The following is a 17,344-nucleotide window of genomic DNA, read 5'->3' as shown; positions in this document are numbered from 1 at the left end:
GCTGAACCCTCAGTAAAATGTGACAAGGCTACTGCAGTTTGCACTCACCACAGGATAGGAGTGAACATACAGACAGTTGCAAAAACATCCTTTTTCAATTTACTGTAATCCTTATGCTTGTCCATGCCCTCAATTGAAATCTGGGATAAATCTGAAACCAACAGATATCCATACCTAGAGTAAAATCCTGGCCCCACCAAAGTTAGTGAAAGTTTAGCCATTGACTTCAGCAGAGCTAGGATTTCACTCCTAGTACTAAAGGCCAGGAGTCCCCTGTGGCTCAGTGGTAGAATCCTTGTCTGGGTTTGATTCCCAGACACTTATACAACTACAGCCATGGAGGCACCAAACATCTGGACTCAGTCTGGCCTTTGGGTTCTGTCTCAGTGGCCTTAAGGGAGGAGGGAAGGTCTGGTGCAGCCTCCACTTCTCCAACCATTCCTTCCAGGCATATGCATTGAAGGTCTGGATATCCCTCATGCGTACACTGTGATCCAGGAGGATTGATGGTTGCCACAAACCTAGAGGCTACTTAAAACTTACTGGATCCAACAAAATGCTCCAAGCTGAATGCAGCCCACAGTGGTAGACAAGGTTCTTTGGGTGAATCTGTTATCTTTTATTAGACCAACTTAAATAGTTGGAAAACAATTATTAAGCAAGCTTTTGGGTTAAAAACCCTTCGTCAGGCTAAGGAAGTGTCAGCAGTTGGTGTGTGCTCTTCCTGGATGGAATGAAAAGTAAAGAAGCCAGCGGCTGGGCTGGTCTGCATACAAGACAGGTAGTCAGTGAAAATGTAGATTGAGGAGTCAATGGGTGAGAGACAGGCTGGGGTGGAGGGGAGAGAGAGAAGGGGCATGAATAGTGGAGAGATACCTGGGGAGTCAGATGTCAGGCAGGTGTCATAAATCCAATGTCTAGATTTAGTCCATGATTTTTAGAAACCAGGAGGTTGATGAAGTGGAGTTCATAGGCTCGTCTCTGGGAAGTGTTTTGTAGGTTTCCTTTGAGGATCAGGACTGAGAGATTGAAGAGAGAGTGGTTTTCTTGTGAGAAATGTGCCCCCACCGGTAATTGGGTGTTTCTGTCTTTGATGGATTTCCGGTGTGCATTCATTCTGGTGCGCAGTTGTTGTCTGGTCTCTCCTACATATCTTCCATCAGGGCATTTGGTACATTGGATGAGGTATACTACATTTCTGGAGGTGCAGCTGTAAGATCCTGGGATGCTGATGGCTCTGTTGTGGGGTGTAGTAATAGTGGGGGTGGTGGAGATGTGGGGGCAGGTTTTGCATTTCTTGTCATGGCACAGTCTGGATCCTTTTGGTGTGTTTTGGGCTTGAGGAATTTTGCTTCTGGTGACGAGGTTCACAAGGTTCAGTGCTTGTTTGAAGGCTAGGATGGGTGGCTCTGGGAAGATCTTTTTAAGAATAGGGTCTCTTTCTAGTATGGGTTGCAATTGTTGGAGGGTTTTCCGTACAGGTTCGAGGGAGGGGTGATATGTCATAACCAGCGGTGTGCGATTTGTGGGGGGTTTTCTTCTGTACTGCAGCAGTTCTTCATGTGGGATCCGGGTGGCTCCTTCAAAAGTGCGATCTATCTCTCTGGAGGAGTGTCCTTGCTGGGTGAAAGCCTTTTTAAGATTGGTGAAATTTTCAAGAGCATAACTGATATCTCAACATTTCTACGTTTGGAGCTGAGATTGTTCAGGAACAGATTGCTGTACTGTATTTCACTGCTTTTGAATTTAAAACCTAATCCTAATTCAGAACTTAAATGCTAGAGGTTGCAAGGGAGAGAGGAGCAGTGGAAAAAGCCCTGGTCCTGCCCAGTTCACTCTCCCTTTCAGAATCTACTTTTTGGCAGTGCGTGCTGCAGGATACTGGGCAAGATGGACCTATGGTCTGACCTAATAAATGGCAGTTCTTATGTTCTGATGGATCTGTTCACTGCCTGTTTGACTCATTTCTTACTGGAAATGAATGTGACTAGCAACTAGTGAAACCAACTATTTCCTTGCCAAAGATATAGTGAAGAAGTATGAAAAAATATCCAAAATACTGAAAATGCAAATCAGATGCAAATAATATAATTAGCATTATAGAGTTTTGGTTAGAATTTGATAAGAACTCTAAATGAAGACAATAATTTTGTAGCCTCCCTAAAATGAAAGAAGCAGCCACTAAAGTCAGAAGATTATTGGCAATTGCTGGAATGCTGTCAGGTTTGGAGCATGGAGCTGGTGTGCACAGCACAATCTTTTGAAAGTTTAAGCAGCTTTCTACAGCAAAGCTGTTTAAAATTAGTGTATCACTCAGGCTCTTGCTTAAAATAAATTCAGGAACAATTAGCAGCTAATCATCAGCATTAAGCACTCAGCATTTTATTAGGCAATTAAAACTACTTAGGCCCCCAATTCAGCTAAACACTTAAGCCAATGATAGACTGTCCTGACTGGCTCTGGAACTGCTTGAGCAATCAGGTATAACCAAAGAGCATGTGCACCCCGAGATGAGTTGTGGCAAGCACACTCTAGTTCAAGAGACAAGAACCTTGCATTGGTTAAGGTTTGCACAGGCCAAGAGGAGAAAATCCTGGCTGATTGACCTGAAATCCTAACAGTGTCCCTACTGGGGTCTGTGATCATTATACCATGATTGGTAGAGAGAAATAGCACATGGTCTGCATTAGTCATGACTTCAGGAAATATAAATACAAATAAAAGCCTCTTTGATTACATTTGCTGCAAAGAGCCTTGAGTGCATTAGAACCTGGATTGCTCATAGGGTGAAGAGGCTCCTAACTTTGAAGAGGAGGGCTTGCAAAGTATCTAGATGCATACAGAGTTACACCAGGCATTTGCTGTCAGTCTTACTTCAAGGGGCTGTATGGGACAGAGACTGTGCTCTAGCTGGCTGGAGAAGTGAACCCTTTAAAATAAAGGATACAGCAAGCAGCTGAGTTTCTCATTCTTAATTCAGCAACTAGTTGTGAGATGAGGAGGTTGGGAACCATCCTGCTAGGAAGTATCCAAACATTTTTGCACAACACTGTTGTGCTATTCATTCCCCTTTAGCACTGATTTAGGAGATGAGACTACATTGAAGGCTTGGGGGCCATGGTCTGAGCAGCACTGATTTAAGCACATGCTTAAATGTAAGCACTGTTAAATCTCATTGATTTCAGTGGGATTAAATGTGTTTAAATTAAGCATGTGCTTAATTTGTTTTGGTGAACTTGGGTCATTGAACAAATACAGAGGGATAAGGTTAGCACATTGCATGCAAACGGGTTGGAATACAATCCAATCTGTGCTGATGGCTATTTCTTACTGGCAATCCACTGTGCCAAAGAACTACTTGAAATACCCCCAAGATTTAAAGAACAGCTGTGTTTGATGTGTAGTTAAAGAGCAAATGGCTTTGGATACTCTTCCCTGGTTGTTCCAGACTGGTTTTCCTTCCTGGCATATATACAGGACCTCAGCTAGGATTCAGTTCATCCACCTCTGTCACAAATACGTGTATACCACCCAAAGGTGTAATTTGATGGGGAGAAAGAAAATGTGGATACCTTCCCCAGACTGGGGGATTTTATATGTTCTCATTTGCTACCCAACCAGATTGTCTAATTTGAAATGATTCCCTGCAGGAGCATGAGGGTAGAAGAGAGGCAACCCTAGTACAGTATTGCTCTGTGGAATCGAGCATGCAATCATACGTGGTACTTAAGAACTCTGCTCCCTGGTCCACAGATTCACTGGATTCAATGGACACTGCCTGCTGTGCTTTGCCCCTGTGCTTGTATCACCACTTCTATGTGCTGGGCCTCTTGATCACATCTTGGACTGCTAAATCAGCCAATGCTATATTTGACTTTCCCTGGGCATGTCTACATGTGCAATTAATGGGCTTGAATTTTCTGCACAGAAAATTCAGGTGCGTTAAACTGCTCCTGGACACGCATCTGAATGCACGCCCATTGGGAACAGTTCAGTCCAGGGCTGCTCCTGCCTTGATCTGCCCCACTGCAACAGCCAGGGGGAGCTCCAGGCTCCCCCAGGTGCCAGCCCTGGGCTGGCAGGGGGCACAGAGGCTGGTCCTAATCTCTGCAGAACTGGGAGAGCTGCCCTGGTTCTGGGGGCAGCTGCCTCCCAGCTGCATGGCTAATGGGCCTTGTCCTGATCTCCACAGGGCGGGGGAGAGCTTTCTCAGATGCAGGGCAGCTGCCTCCCAGCATATGTGGAGATCAGGACCCATCCCGATGGCCACATGGCTGGGAGGCCGCTGCTCTGCAGCTGGGACAGCTCTCCTCAGCCCCACAGAGATTGGGGCTTAGCTGGACAGCAGTGGCCCCCTGTTGCCTGGGCTGACCAGGAGCCAATTGCTCCTAGTTAGGGTCTACACATGTGCTTCAGAGCATTAGTTAATGCGCCATTTGTCTGGTATGTATGGTACTGGGAAATAGTGCATTAGACTAATTTAATATGCAGTAATTGATGTGCATGTGTAGACAGCGATGCCTTACTGCACATTAGTCTAATGTGCAGTAATGCACCTTGTGTTGATGCACCCACTGATACTCCTTTTACCCTAAGCCAGGGCTGGTGTATACAGGAAGGCTCATGCAGAGAAAGCTAGAGTGTAACTCACAGGGGCTACCTTCTCTGTGCTCAACCCCTGTGAGGATGTACATCTAGTGAGTGCAAAGTAGCTTGCACTACCTTGATTTGCTCCACCGTATTACCCACATGTATATTTTAAATAGAAGCACCGCTCTGAAAGTGGGATAAGCTACTTCCCACATGCTGGGCATTAAGAATGTCCACGTGGGGCGTTGGTATGGAGTAGCTTGCGTGCTATAAATCCATGCCCTAGTACACAGATGGCAAAATCATCTAGCCCTGTGGGCCAGATATGTGGTGTGGGATTAGTTTGGGGCTGGAAGAATGATGCAGGGCTGGTCTGGGACCCGGTGGGGAGAGACCTGGCATCCGGGGCTCTTGATTGCTGCCACAGGAACAAGCTGCAGTGCCAGGCTTCTTCCCACGGTGCTGCTGGGCTCCAGTGCCCCAAATTTTGCCTGGATGTTTGCCTACAGATGCAGAATGGTCTCCCCCATCAAGGTTGTGGGCTGGATGACCAAACTCCATGGGCTGGACCCAGCCTGCGGGCTATATGCTCAACACCCCTACTGTAATGTACTCCATGGTCACTTTCCTAGGTAGACAGGTAGCCCCTAGGGCAGGCAGGGAAATGTTTGGCAAACAGTGGAGTCCTAATGGAGCCCATCAACTGCTTCTCTGGCATATGCTTATTGGAGTGTGTAAGGGAACACTGGAAAAAAAAGCGAGGTGCTTTGGAGCCATATGAGGAGAGGGAACCAACCTAACCCCTTATTCTCTGTTATTGGTGATGGTGCTTTCTCCATGGCAGTGCTGTTTGTATGAAGGGGGAAGCAGAGTGAACAGTGTGTTTTAATTCTCCCATTATCTTTCCTTCTTGCACTAGAATCTATTAGAATTTAAGTTTTGCACAATTATTCACTGTTCAGCTCATCTCCTAAATCAGCACTAACAGGGAAGGTACAACAGCAAAGTCATGCAAGTATGTTCTGGGCAATGCGATAAGAGGCTCTAACATAATGTTACCCCTCTTTAAATGTTAATGAAAATGGACTTTGGATGGGCTGTGTGCCTTGAAACATGCCCCGTTTCAAATGCAGTAGATGAGGGTTGTTCAACCCCTGGCCTGCAGGGGCTCCCCACACATCTGAAAATTTGGCAGTGGGGGAGGAGTGGAAGCATTAATTGCTGCACCCCTGCTGTCAGATTCCCAAACCTATGGGGACCCCATGGACTGGATAATGTGGCCCTGCACACAGCCAGACCTAGGCAAGGAGGGTTGCATCCACCAGGTGTGCAGGGCTGGATCCAGGTACATGGGGTCAGATGTGGCTGTGTGGGGCCAGGCTGGCGCACAGCTGCAGGGAGGTGTAAAGGACCAAAAGGTTAGTTGCTACTGGGGTGGCCTGTTGTTGTTCATAACAGAGAGAAACTGAGCCCACCCCAGGCTCCTTGTCCTAACTGAGGAAAAGTCAGACAGACCTTTAAGGGGATGAACTCAGGTTTATCTGGAAAATTATTAACGATTAATAATCTAAAGTGCTTGTACTGACCCAAGGAATCAGAGCCACATTTTAAAGGGTTCACAGCCCAGCTCCCCATTTGTTCCTGAAACTAATTTTAGGTCCAAAACTCTAGGCATAATAGCATACAAGCATGAAAATACCTGACCTCGTGGTATAGGCAGACAACTGAACATTTAAATGACACACGTTTTGCCTGAAAGAATTATCTGTAACTAATTGTGGATAAAGTATTACAAATACAAAAAGAAAGGAACCATCAATTATTCTATGATTTTAAAACATCTTCCTTAACACTGATGTTAAAGTGTTACCTTGATAATTTTTTGTATTCCAAACACACAGGGTGGTAAAAATAATGGAGTGAATCAACAAACCAATTCCTGTGAGTTAAACTCCTCAGAAAGTACTGCTTCTGAGTAAGGAGGCTCAGTAGTGGGGTGAAGACCTTTTTGGATAGACCTGTGCTTCGACAGAAGCATCTAACTGTGATAGAGGGGTGAATAAATAAATCCTTTTCATAAGCTATGTTCTTGTCTTTTTAGTAGAGGCACCTGAGGTATGACTACCAATGACACATTCCCCATATACCAGCAAGCATTCTCCATCACAGGTTAATACCACTATATACTTGCACTGGCACAGACCCATCCCTAACTTATTCAGGCCTCTCATGCAATTCAGTTCAGCTCTGCAGTTTTAAATATTAAAAAACATGTACAGCTTATAGCACAACCTTACCACCTATATGAGTAATAATGAATGACAGGATCAGGCCTTTTGGTCCAGCTGGCAGGATCCTCAGAGCCCCCAATATTGAAAATTCATAGAGATTACATTGAATGAAGAAATGATCCAAAGCCATTCAAATCAGTGAGGGACTTTTTTGACTTCATTTGGTCTTGGATCAAGCCTGTTGGGCCAGTTCCTGATAGATGCTTAGTACCCTCAACTCCCACTAGATATTGATGATGTTGGGCACGTCTACATGTGCAATTAATTTGAAGCAATAAACTCTGACTGCATATCGTGTAGGAGTTTATTGCTCCTGGGTGCCGTGTTTGAACGTGTGCCTGAGACCACAGCATATTGAGGTTAGGTCAGAGCAGCCCAAGCTGGAGAGGGCCTGGGGGTGAGTTGGGGGTCAGCCTGCCAGCCTGGGGCTGCTCTGAGCTGGCTCAGTGTACTGCAGAGGGGCTGGCTGGGGCACAAGTGTACTCCAGTATGAGGCTAGCTGGCAGGCAGCCCCCGCACTGAAGCACCCTTGTGCCTCTGCTAGCCTCATCAGTGTCTGCGTGCATTGCTGCACACTAAAGAACTCCGCCGCAGGATACCACTTATATTTACAGGTACTAACCCGTGGTGAGTTTTTTTACTGTAGCCTAATAGGACCGCATGTGTAGATGCTGAGACGTTTACTGCAGAGCTAATTAGGCAGCTCCACAGTACACGTCTCATGTAGATGTGACCATTGAGCAGTGGGCTATGCCTGTATAGATTTACTGCTATAAGTGAAGCTCTGGCTGTATAAAACAGTTGTTAAACTATACCTTCTGCATATCCCACTAATATAGTAAGTCTTCACTCTGAAATTCTTTCCTAGTAAAGTCAAATGGTTTAAGTTTATACCTCCCCATTTTTCTGCCCAGTATGTAAAGTCCTTTGGAATATAAAGGAACAACTGTCTTTCTGGAGATCTAGAAATCAGTGCTACTGAACTACACTATCATTCTCTAATGCAGAGGCGGTCAACCTGTGGCACATGTGCCACAAGTGGCATGGGCAGCCTCTGTCTGTAGCATGTGGCAGATTGGGGAAGAGGGCAGAAGGCAGAGCAACAGATCAGGCAGGGAGCACAGAGCAGACATAACAGCAGATAGGACAGGGAACACAGGGCAGGAGGAAGCAGAGCAGCAAATCAAGCAGAGAGCGGGGATCAGAGTGGCATTTAAAGAGGGCATAGGGCTAATTTTTGGCATACCTACCAAAAGGGTTGACCCTCCACTGCCCTACTCCATTCCATGGTTTAAAACAGTTACAGAAAAGATCTTATTCTACAGGTTAGACAAGAAATTTTTATAGAACCAAACATAATTTCTATCAAGCCCTAATGTTTTCTAGTTCTATTAATTTCTCTTTCAGGGAAAGATCTCAAAGTGCCCTGCAAGCATCTTTTTTTTTTGTGTGTTAAATATAAATATTCAACATTAAGCACTTCTGTCTGCCTGTTGTTTGTAGGTGTAGCTCTCAAAACATTTTGATTAAAACTTCTACCAGAATAGAAAGTCAGTCATCATCATTTAGCAGGTAGAAAAGTATATGTTGTCTTTGGTCAGGAGTACACTTGTACGGATAGTACGTGCTGTATATGTGGGGGCACATGCTGCTACTTAGATTGCAGAGGAGGAGTCAGGAGTTGCATGCCTTGTTCCTAACTCTGCAAGCGATTTACTGTGTGACCTTAGGCAACTGAGTAGACCTTTCTCCTCTGTTTCTCTACCTGCTTAAGGAAGATGATTCTTCTCTACTGCCTGCTGGTGGCATAAGGCTAAAGTCATCTACATCTATAAACTGCCTTGAGCTCCTTCCTGCAAAGGCATCTTAGCAGTTCACAGCAGTTTTGTTTAGATGCACAGACCACAGCAATATTAATTTGCAGGGATTTACCTAAATCACGGCAAGGCGAAAGAAAAATCAAGGGCTGCGAGTGGCCCATGGTACCAGTTTCGCGGTCTTTTCATAGTGGCTTCTCCTGTCGCTGATTGGCTAAGGGGCCCTGGAGGCCCTGCCCCTCACTGCTGACTGGCAGAGAGGAGTGGGGCCACACAACAGGCAGCCCTCTCAGCCAATCAGCAGCAAGGGGCAGGAGGAGCAGCCACCATCTTTGTTGCTCCCCTTCATGCCGGCAGCACCCCCCACCACATGGCAGGCTGTAAGTCTAGGTCACAGTGGCCCTGAAAACTGCTGGCTGTCAGCATTTTATTTTTAGTAAGTATTTTTTTTTCCTGGCAATTCCATGCCAAAAAATCACAGGAATTGCCATTTTTGCAGGGTTCACAGAAACTTTTTTTGTGGTTTCCACAAAAAATATGAAATCTCAAATAGGGTACCCTACTAATTTGTATTGGATTAACAATCTTTTACCAAGCGACATTACCCAACAATATATATAGTATTTTGCCCAGTTTGAAGTGCTGAGAAATGGTCAATTACATTCCAACTGGGAGCCAGGTTCGATGTCGAACACATGACTACAGCTCAGCTATTTGTAACCAAACCTCTGCATTGACTGTCCATTTTCAGGTTCCGGCAGCTTATTGCTGAATATGAACCAGAGGTGCATGAAGTCTCCCGGCTCTTCCGCTCGGTCCTGCAAGAAGCCACGGAGAAAATCAAAGAGGAAGAAGAGGCCAGGAAACTTGCGAGGCAGTGGAACACAAAGCAGAAAAGCAGCGTCTCCCTCATGTCATTTAAATCCCGGGCCAAGATTTCCCCCTTCATCAGTGATATCAAGACCATTTCGGAGGATGTAGAGCGTGGCAGCCAGCCCACCAGAAGAGTGTGGAGCATGCCAGAATTTAGGAGTGCCAAGGACTTTTGATTCCACTAACCGTGAGGTTTTAGACAGTTTTGTTGTGCTGTTTTTTCTTTCAAGGATGAATTAACTATATTCCACCCAGGTGTCATTTCACTTTCATCCCAGTTTTCTCTCCGTTGGCCTCTCTCTCTCAGAAGCTGTGTCCATAGTAACTGCTTCTGATGCACGTAGTCTGTGACACAGTCTGTCACCCAACACACTAGCCTGGGCTATAATTTAGTGGCTTGCGTCAACTCATTTCTTATTTTGGTTCTACTGTTTGTTCTCCTTGGAAAACAGCTTGTTGCATGTTACACTCTGCAGCAGGGCTTAGGTCTGTATACAGGTGAATCAGCCCCATCCCATGGGCCTTGCTCAAATGGGTAAACGCCTGAAGCCAGTGGGGCTACTCCCATGAGGAATGTTTGTGGCATTAGGCCTTTTAAAACTAGGGCTGGCCCCTGATTCAGCTGTTTGGAACCACAAGTAAACCCTTGGCCTCCTTAATGCCAGGGAACCCTCTTTACATGTTAAACCAGCACTGATTCTGATTCAAGTTGATATAAAATCACCTGTCCCTGCATAGGAGATAGATAGTAAATGCTTTGGATGTGGACAGACACATTTTCCATAGCAGCCAAGTGAGGTCCATAATTGAGCATGCTCATTTTTTATTTTATTTTTTTGCATTCACAGCCCCTCAAATTTGCATATGCAAGTGACTCAGAGCTCTGACTACCTACTTTGTGGACAAGGATGCTGTGCATCTGCGCAAGTACAGCTCGGGCAGAAGTATGTACTGCACTTGTACCTACCTGCATGGATGCATATGAGGCACCTTTAGAACTCTGAGTCTTATTCCTTAATTTTTCACTTTTGTTGCAAAATGAGAAGAGGTTACATACCAAATCCTACACCCCTCTGGGGTCAAAACTGTCTCATGTTGAGAGCTTTAGGCAATGCCAATAAGTGCTTCATCTCACATTCCATTGAGAAGCAGATGAACTGAAAGAGATGTTCATGGCTGAATTTGAAAGCAGACTATGGGGAATGTCTCTGGCAGAAAAGTCACTCTTTGTATACAGGGATCTTTCTATGTTCCAAACGGTTAGAGGTCATTCTAACAAACTGCTGCTATGATGTTTTGAAGGCAGAATGAAAGGTTATTGTCTAATGTTTGCTCGCAGATACACAGAGGAGAGTGGTAGGCAATGATGTGATGAACATTTTTCAAGGGAAAATAATGATTTATGCAAATTACACAGCCTGTATAAAGCAGTGGTTCTGAAACTGGTCCTTAGAAGAAGCAGGAACATATTACTGAAGATGACAAGGTTTCACCTCCTGTCTATATGACACTTGCATTGGCAGGATGGTAGAATTGGCTCTTCTGTGAGAAAAATCATTGGTACTGCACCTGTGCTAACTCCTAACCACAAGGGATCTTTCCCAATGGGAAAACTCACAGGGAGGGGCACAAAGTGGGAAAAAAAAGTCTCTGCAAGCTGTCTTGCAGAGCCCTATATAGATCATTCCCTTGGAAGGTTCCATTTGCCTATCCTTGGAGCCTAGAAATCAGTAGGGATCTGATGGAGGCTATGGTCATTCACAGGAGCCCATGTCTTTGCACTGGGTCTCCTCTTCCTTGAACCCACTCCCTGGCAGTGTGGATTCCTGCATTGGGGTAAGGCTCCAGAACTTCTCGCTATGGTATTTCCCAGTACCTCATAGATGCCACGCACACTGCACATGCAGGCGTTCCCCCACTGCTACTTTGCAGGGGTGCGGGGGGAGGGTCTGACCCTGGGATCAAAAAACTCCACACCTAAAAAAAGTGGGATGGCGCACATGGCAGCAGCACACGGTTCCAGAAACCAGAACCATATTCCAGCTACCGGCCAGGCTCCCTGCTACAGAAGCACCACGACTGCAGCTCCTGGAGGCCCCCAGGACTCCAGGTAAGGCTGCTAGAGTCAACACAGTTGCTGGTCTCAGCCTCCCCTACCCCACCCAGGGCAATGTGCCATGCTCCAGAGCACAAATGGCATGGGTGTTCTCTAGGGACAAGCAGCAGTGGCACAAGGTGCTACTTGTCTCTGCAGAAACACGTTCCCACTCGTGGGGATGTGCCTCCTCTGTCTATACTGCACAATGCAGGGTAAATTAACTTGGATGGAGTTCAGGTAAGGCACTACACTGCAAATGTATCCATAGACACTAGGGCCAGAGGAACCACTGTGATCATTTAGGCTGAAATACTATTTCCATTGCCCACAGAATCTCTCTCAGTAAATCATGTATTTTAGGATGGCACCTAATTTCATTCAAAAGACTCCAAGGACTAGCAAGTCCCCTGTATCTCATTGTAAAATCCAATGATCATCCTTGCAACTCAGGAATTGCATCCGCTGCCAAGACCAAATTTGTCTAACTTTAGCTTCCAGCCACTGACTCTTGCAATGCCTTTATCTGAAAGGTGTGGGGAAGGGAGTTGTGCGGAGGTGGGAAACCACAATCAGCTTTTGGGTTTCTAACTTGAGCTCCTTAAACCTCAAATGCAAAGACTTATTTTCAAGCCATTGGATCATTGTTGTGGTGCTACTCTGAACTCTTTCTAGTATTTCCACATAATTTTTAAAAAATGCAGGAGTCCAGCTGCTTTTCTACCACTCTGAGCACTTTTCCACTTCTGCTTGCTATGCTTCTTTGACATACTCAAGGATCACAGTAGACCTTTTATGCACAGCAATGTACTGGGAGCTCCTCATGAGACCTATCTGTATGATGACTGTCAAAGTCCTTTTCTAAATCTTAATACTTTGCAAATGTTACTGATCTTGATCAATTTTCCATCTAAAGCTAAGCTGGCATACTGGCACATCATGATCTTGCTAGCTGTGAAGAGAATGTTGCCACCTACTTTTGAACCAAGGAGGTGGGAAGGCCCGCTGCTGAAGGATGTGAGGTACAAGATCAGACTTCTAGGGCAATGGAGCAAAATTTTAGTGATGTGGGTGAATAAAAGATGAGACAAAAGCTTGCATCACCTCCACTAATACTCCCTAGCTTCAGAAAAACCTTTTTTTTTTTTCAAAGTTCTGGTTATCTAATTGGATGGTATCATCTGCATAGAAGGGGCAGTGCACAATGTATAGGGAAGAGCAGTGTTTGGCACATGGATCAGAGAACAGTTTGTCCCACTGTCCTGGAAAAAGGGTAGGATTCAAACTCAGTATTGATCACTTGAAGGAAGGGGGAAGCAGGTTGTGTGTACAGCCAGCAGCACAGCATATCTCCAAGGGGAATGGGCAGCTATCTTGGGAACATGGCTGATCTTCCTTGCTCTATTCTGCAAAACCCTTCTCTTTCTCTAAAGGGGACCTGAAAGAAGTAATGACATTAAATTACAATAAGGGAAAATTAGGTTTGGTATTAGGAAGAATTTTCTAATGATGGGGTTGGTTAAGTACTGGAATACATTGCCAGATAAGTTGTGGAATCTCTTTTGCTAATTTTTTATGTGCAGATTAAACAACCACATATCTGGAGCAGCTTAGACTGGGATGATCCTGTCTTGAGAGTAAGGGTTGGAGTAGATGACCTTCAGCAGCTCCTTCTAGCCTTGTTTTTCTGTGATTCTCTGACATACAGGAGCAACAGCACTGAAGCTGTGTGTGTAAGAGAATGCATGCCTGCCTTGTCTATACAGGTAGCTTCAGGACCCTTAAATTCAGCTTCCAACATCATTGCATTTCACTTCCTAATGTGTAAATGTAAAACAACTTGCGGATCATAGGCTAAAAGCAGAGCCAGGGGAGAACAAAAGAAACTAAAACCATGGATCACATTTTTGCAAGTTTATGCTATAATAGCCTGGAAGTCCTGCCCATGGCTGAACACACTGGCTTGAGGAATACTTTTTTGCCACTGGCACCACCCTGGAAATTCCGGTCTCTTGTTAAATATTCATGCAAAAGTCCCCATGGATAAAGAGAGCAGAAGCTCAGATTGCATATGCTAAGAAAACTCAGGGCTTCCAAATACAAGTTCCAGCTTGAGCTGGGCTACCTCAGCTCAGGGTCAGAGAGAGAGGGTCAGAGAGATCTGAAGATTTTTGACAATCAAATAATTACTTTGTGGCTTTGTGTTCTCTGTTTAGTAATGTGATAATGAGTGTGTGTGTGTGTGTGTGTACTTGTTTTTTAAAATAGAAATTCTGATGCCAGGATTAGCTTGGTCTCAGCTATCTAGCATGTGTGTGTTGTTGCTGGTGATGGTTCAATAAAAAAAATAAAAAACTGACAGAAAAGCACTAAACAGATTTTTAGAAAAAACAGTACGACTAACTTTTGTATTTATTAGCAAGCCATTCTGTTGTATTAAATGCTGAGATATGCTTGAGAAATGCTGAGAATTTCATCCTATGGCACTGTGTTTTGTATTGGCCCTTCAGCCTTGATTGTATCAATGCAGTATCTGATGAGCCAAAAGAAGTGTTCTGATACACTGAGATAAAGATGTTATTACAATACAACATATGTATGAAATGGCCTCACCCTTTCATATTAAGGACGTGCTTATACACTCATCATGACTCTACTCACAAAGCCAGAACAAAAATCAGGTAAAAAAAGCAGCATACTCCTACTGTGATATACAGGGTATATTGAATTCCTCAATAAGTTAGTATTTAGAGTCAGAGGATACTGTAAGTGAACTGGCCCTTACAACAGAGTTGGGAGAAAAATAGTATGCCTACTTTACAGTAAAGAAAACTGAGGCAGCAAATTTAAGATACTTGGTAAAAGCTGCAGATGGAGCCCATGTCAGAGCGAAGGTTGGAATGCAAGGGTGTTCTCTTGGTTCCTAGACCAATGCTCAGACCACTAGCCCATGCCTCTTATGCTAACCAGTATCAATTTCCAGAATAAACAAATACACAATCTTTCATTTTAACAGTACCAGGATTTCAGCTAAATCTCTGATAGAATTTCCACTGGGTTCCCAGTATTGCCTTTGCAGGAACCAAGATGCTGGGGAAAGGCCAGTTACTGTGGTGGATCAAACATTTTGAGAGAGATGGGAAAAGTGAGTGCTATATTCATCCCTAGTGTAATGCTTCAGACTGACAAAGTTACAGTAGGGCTGAGGTGGGCTCAACTTCCGTATCTGCATATGTGCAAATTGGAAACAAGGTACCTAGGGGATAAGCACGGACATGAGACTTTTGCATCTTGATCCTGGCTCCTCCAAAACCCAGATTGCTAGACTTATCTCTTTGGCCAGGTCATCCAGGGTCTGGGCCTACAGAAAAAAAGACGTGCTTCAGCTTGCTCCACTCTCCAGCTTGCCACAAACGTTCAACAGGTGACTCTAGTCCTTGGCAGAGTTATCTATGCAACTCTGCCAGTACTGTACTGGGAGATGGAAGAGGGCACAACAGCTGACTTGGAACACGGCCCTTTAAAGTTTGCTTCCCCAGTATTTATAAGATTTTCTCCCACAATATCAGAGAAGGCCTGTGCTTGAGCTGCTAAAATGGGCACACAGTGATTTCCATACCACCCCCTAATAAATGAAAGTTGAGCAGGCAATATCCAGAATACATGTGCATGTGCAATTCCTTATTCACAGAGCTGGTAGTTTTTAAAAAAGCAGCAGCTCCAAGCTGCTTGAATTTCTCTCTCGTGTCACGTCACCATGTTGTAGATTTTCACTGCACATGGGGCCCCTTCCTACTTTACACCTGAATAAGCAAGCACTCTACCTTGGGGAGGTACAAGCAAGTCCCAGATACACTTCCAAAGTGGTTAAGTCCAAGATGGGTTCAGATGCACATTGGAGCACCCACTAAACCCCAAGGGTCTAAGCACTATAAGCTTAAACAAAAAAAACAGGGTAACAGTTAGTCTCCAAGGTGCTACCCTATTCTACCTTTGGCCTGACTTCAGACTAACATGGCTAATTACTTCCACAGCATAAGAGGGAACCAGTTGGTCCCAAATTAACGTTCCATAAAAAGATGCAATCCTCAAGGGAAGTTAGACAGCCTCTCACTTCATACAGGGCCTTACTGAAGCTAGCATTCACATAGACTCCTGGACCATTCAGGCTCAGAACATCTGTATCTAGTGACTACACAGCATGCAGACTGGTGGCTCCCACCTCCCCCAAAAGGCCAAGAGACCCAAGGATATGACCCCATGGAAATCAATCGGCTTCAAATCTCACTGAGATTTGGGACCCCTTATTCCAGTGGGGCCAGGATTTAACCCTGTAACTGGCAGTGATGTCCAGGGAGAGGAGGGACATGGAGCTGAGGTCCAGGAGTCTGCTACCACCTGCATACACCCTGACTCCACCACTGCCATAGCACAGGTCATGGGAGGCATGAGCAGCTCCAACTGGAAAGAGAGGAGGAGGATTGACTTCTTGACAGTCTTGTGATGATTAAAACAAATGGTGCAGGAGGTAAGAGACAACTTCCTCATTGCTCTATATCCTATAAAAGGTGCAGCAGAGGGTGGGGATGGGGGGGTGGGTTTGGGTCTCCTGCCAGAGGCAGCATACAGATAAGGCAATCCATCTTAGTGGAGAGTGCTACTTTGCTTCTCTCTCCAGCCCTCCATCACTACCATTAGTTTGGGGAGGAAGAAGCATTTAATCCACTAACCCTTTTACCCACCGACTGCATCCCCCTTTGAGCTTGCCTGCTGTACAAGGCACAGACACTTGTCCTGGCACCTGGGGGAGATTTCACTGACTAGGCAGTACCAACATCAGCATCCCAACGACATGGGGACAAACGTGAGCATTCATACAGACTGCCTGTGATGACACCTGCAGATGCATGTTAGATGGAAGTGTGTTAAAGTCATGTTGGCTTGTTAAAGTCCCAAATGGAAGGGCCCTATCAGTTAAGCCTCAATGTAAAGACCCTGTTTAATAGAGAGGGGTGTGTATAGGGAAGGGGACAAAAACTTAACTCAAACAGAAACATTAATGATATTCAGTATTTCATAGATTTCATAGACATCAGGGCTGGAAGGGACCTCGGAAGATCATCGAGTCCAGCCCCCCGCCCAAAGGGCAGGAAGTCAGCTGGGGTCATAGGATCCCAGCAAGATAAGCATCCAGTTTCATCTTGAAGGTGTTCAATGAAGGCGCTTGAACCACCTCCGGTGGCAGGCTGTTCCAGACCTTGGGGGCTCGGACAGTAAAGAAATTCTTCCTTATGTCCAGCCTGAAACGATCTTGAAGTAGTTTGTGACCATTCGACCTCGTCATCCCTTGGGGCGCTCTGGTGAACAAACGTTCCCCCAGATGCTGGTGGTCACCCCTGATAAACTTGTAGGTGGCCATCAGATCACCCCTGAGCCTGCACTTTTCCAGACTAAAGAGCCCCAGGGCTCTCAGCCTGTCATCGTAGGGTCTGCTTCCCTGACCTCTGATCATGCGCGTGGCTCTTCTCTGGACTCTCTCAAGCTTCTCCACATCCTTTTTGAATTGTGGAGCCCAAAACTGGACACAGTACTCCAGCTGCGGCCTCACTAAGGCCGAGTACAGGGGGAGAATGACGTCCCGGGATTTGCTTGAGAGACGTCCCGGGATTTGCTTGAGA

General features: G+C 45.3%; 1 protein-coding gene across 1 annotated transcript in view; it reads left to right on the top strand.

The window, feature by feature from the left end:
- Positions 1-12,525, top strand: part of RD3 (retinal degeneration 3) — a 17,881-nt gene extending 5,356 nt beyond the window's left edge. Inside the window, exon 2 of the mRNA XM_006027990.3 lies at positions 9,450-12,525. Coding sequence (XP_006028052.1) covers positions 9,450-9,747 — 298 coding nt within the window. The 3' untranslated portion in view covers positions 9,748-12,525. The remainder of the gene's footprint in view (positions 1-9,449) is intronic.
- Positions 12,526-17,344: the final 4,819 nt, after the last annotated feature.

This window comes from Alligator sinensis, unplaced genomic scaffold (genome assembly GCF_000455745.1).
Source record: "Alligator sinensis unplaced genomic scaffold, ASM45574v1 scaffold633_1, whole genome shotgun sequence".
Lineage (NCBI taxonomy): Eukaryota > Metazoa > Chordata > Crocodylia > Alligatoridae > Alligator > Alligator sinensis.
The sequence above is the reverse complement of the archived record's forward strand: the minus strand, read 5'-3'. Positions and strand labels throughout refer to the sequence as shown.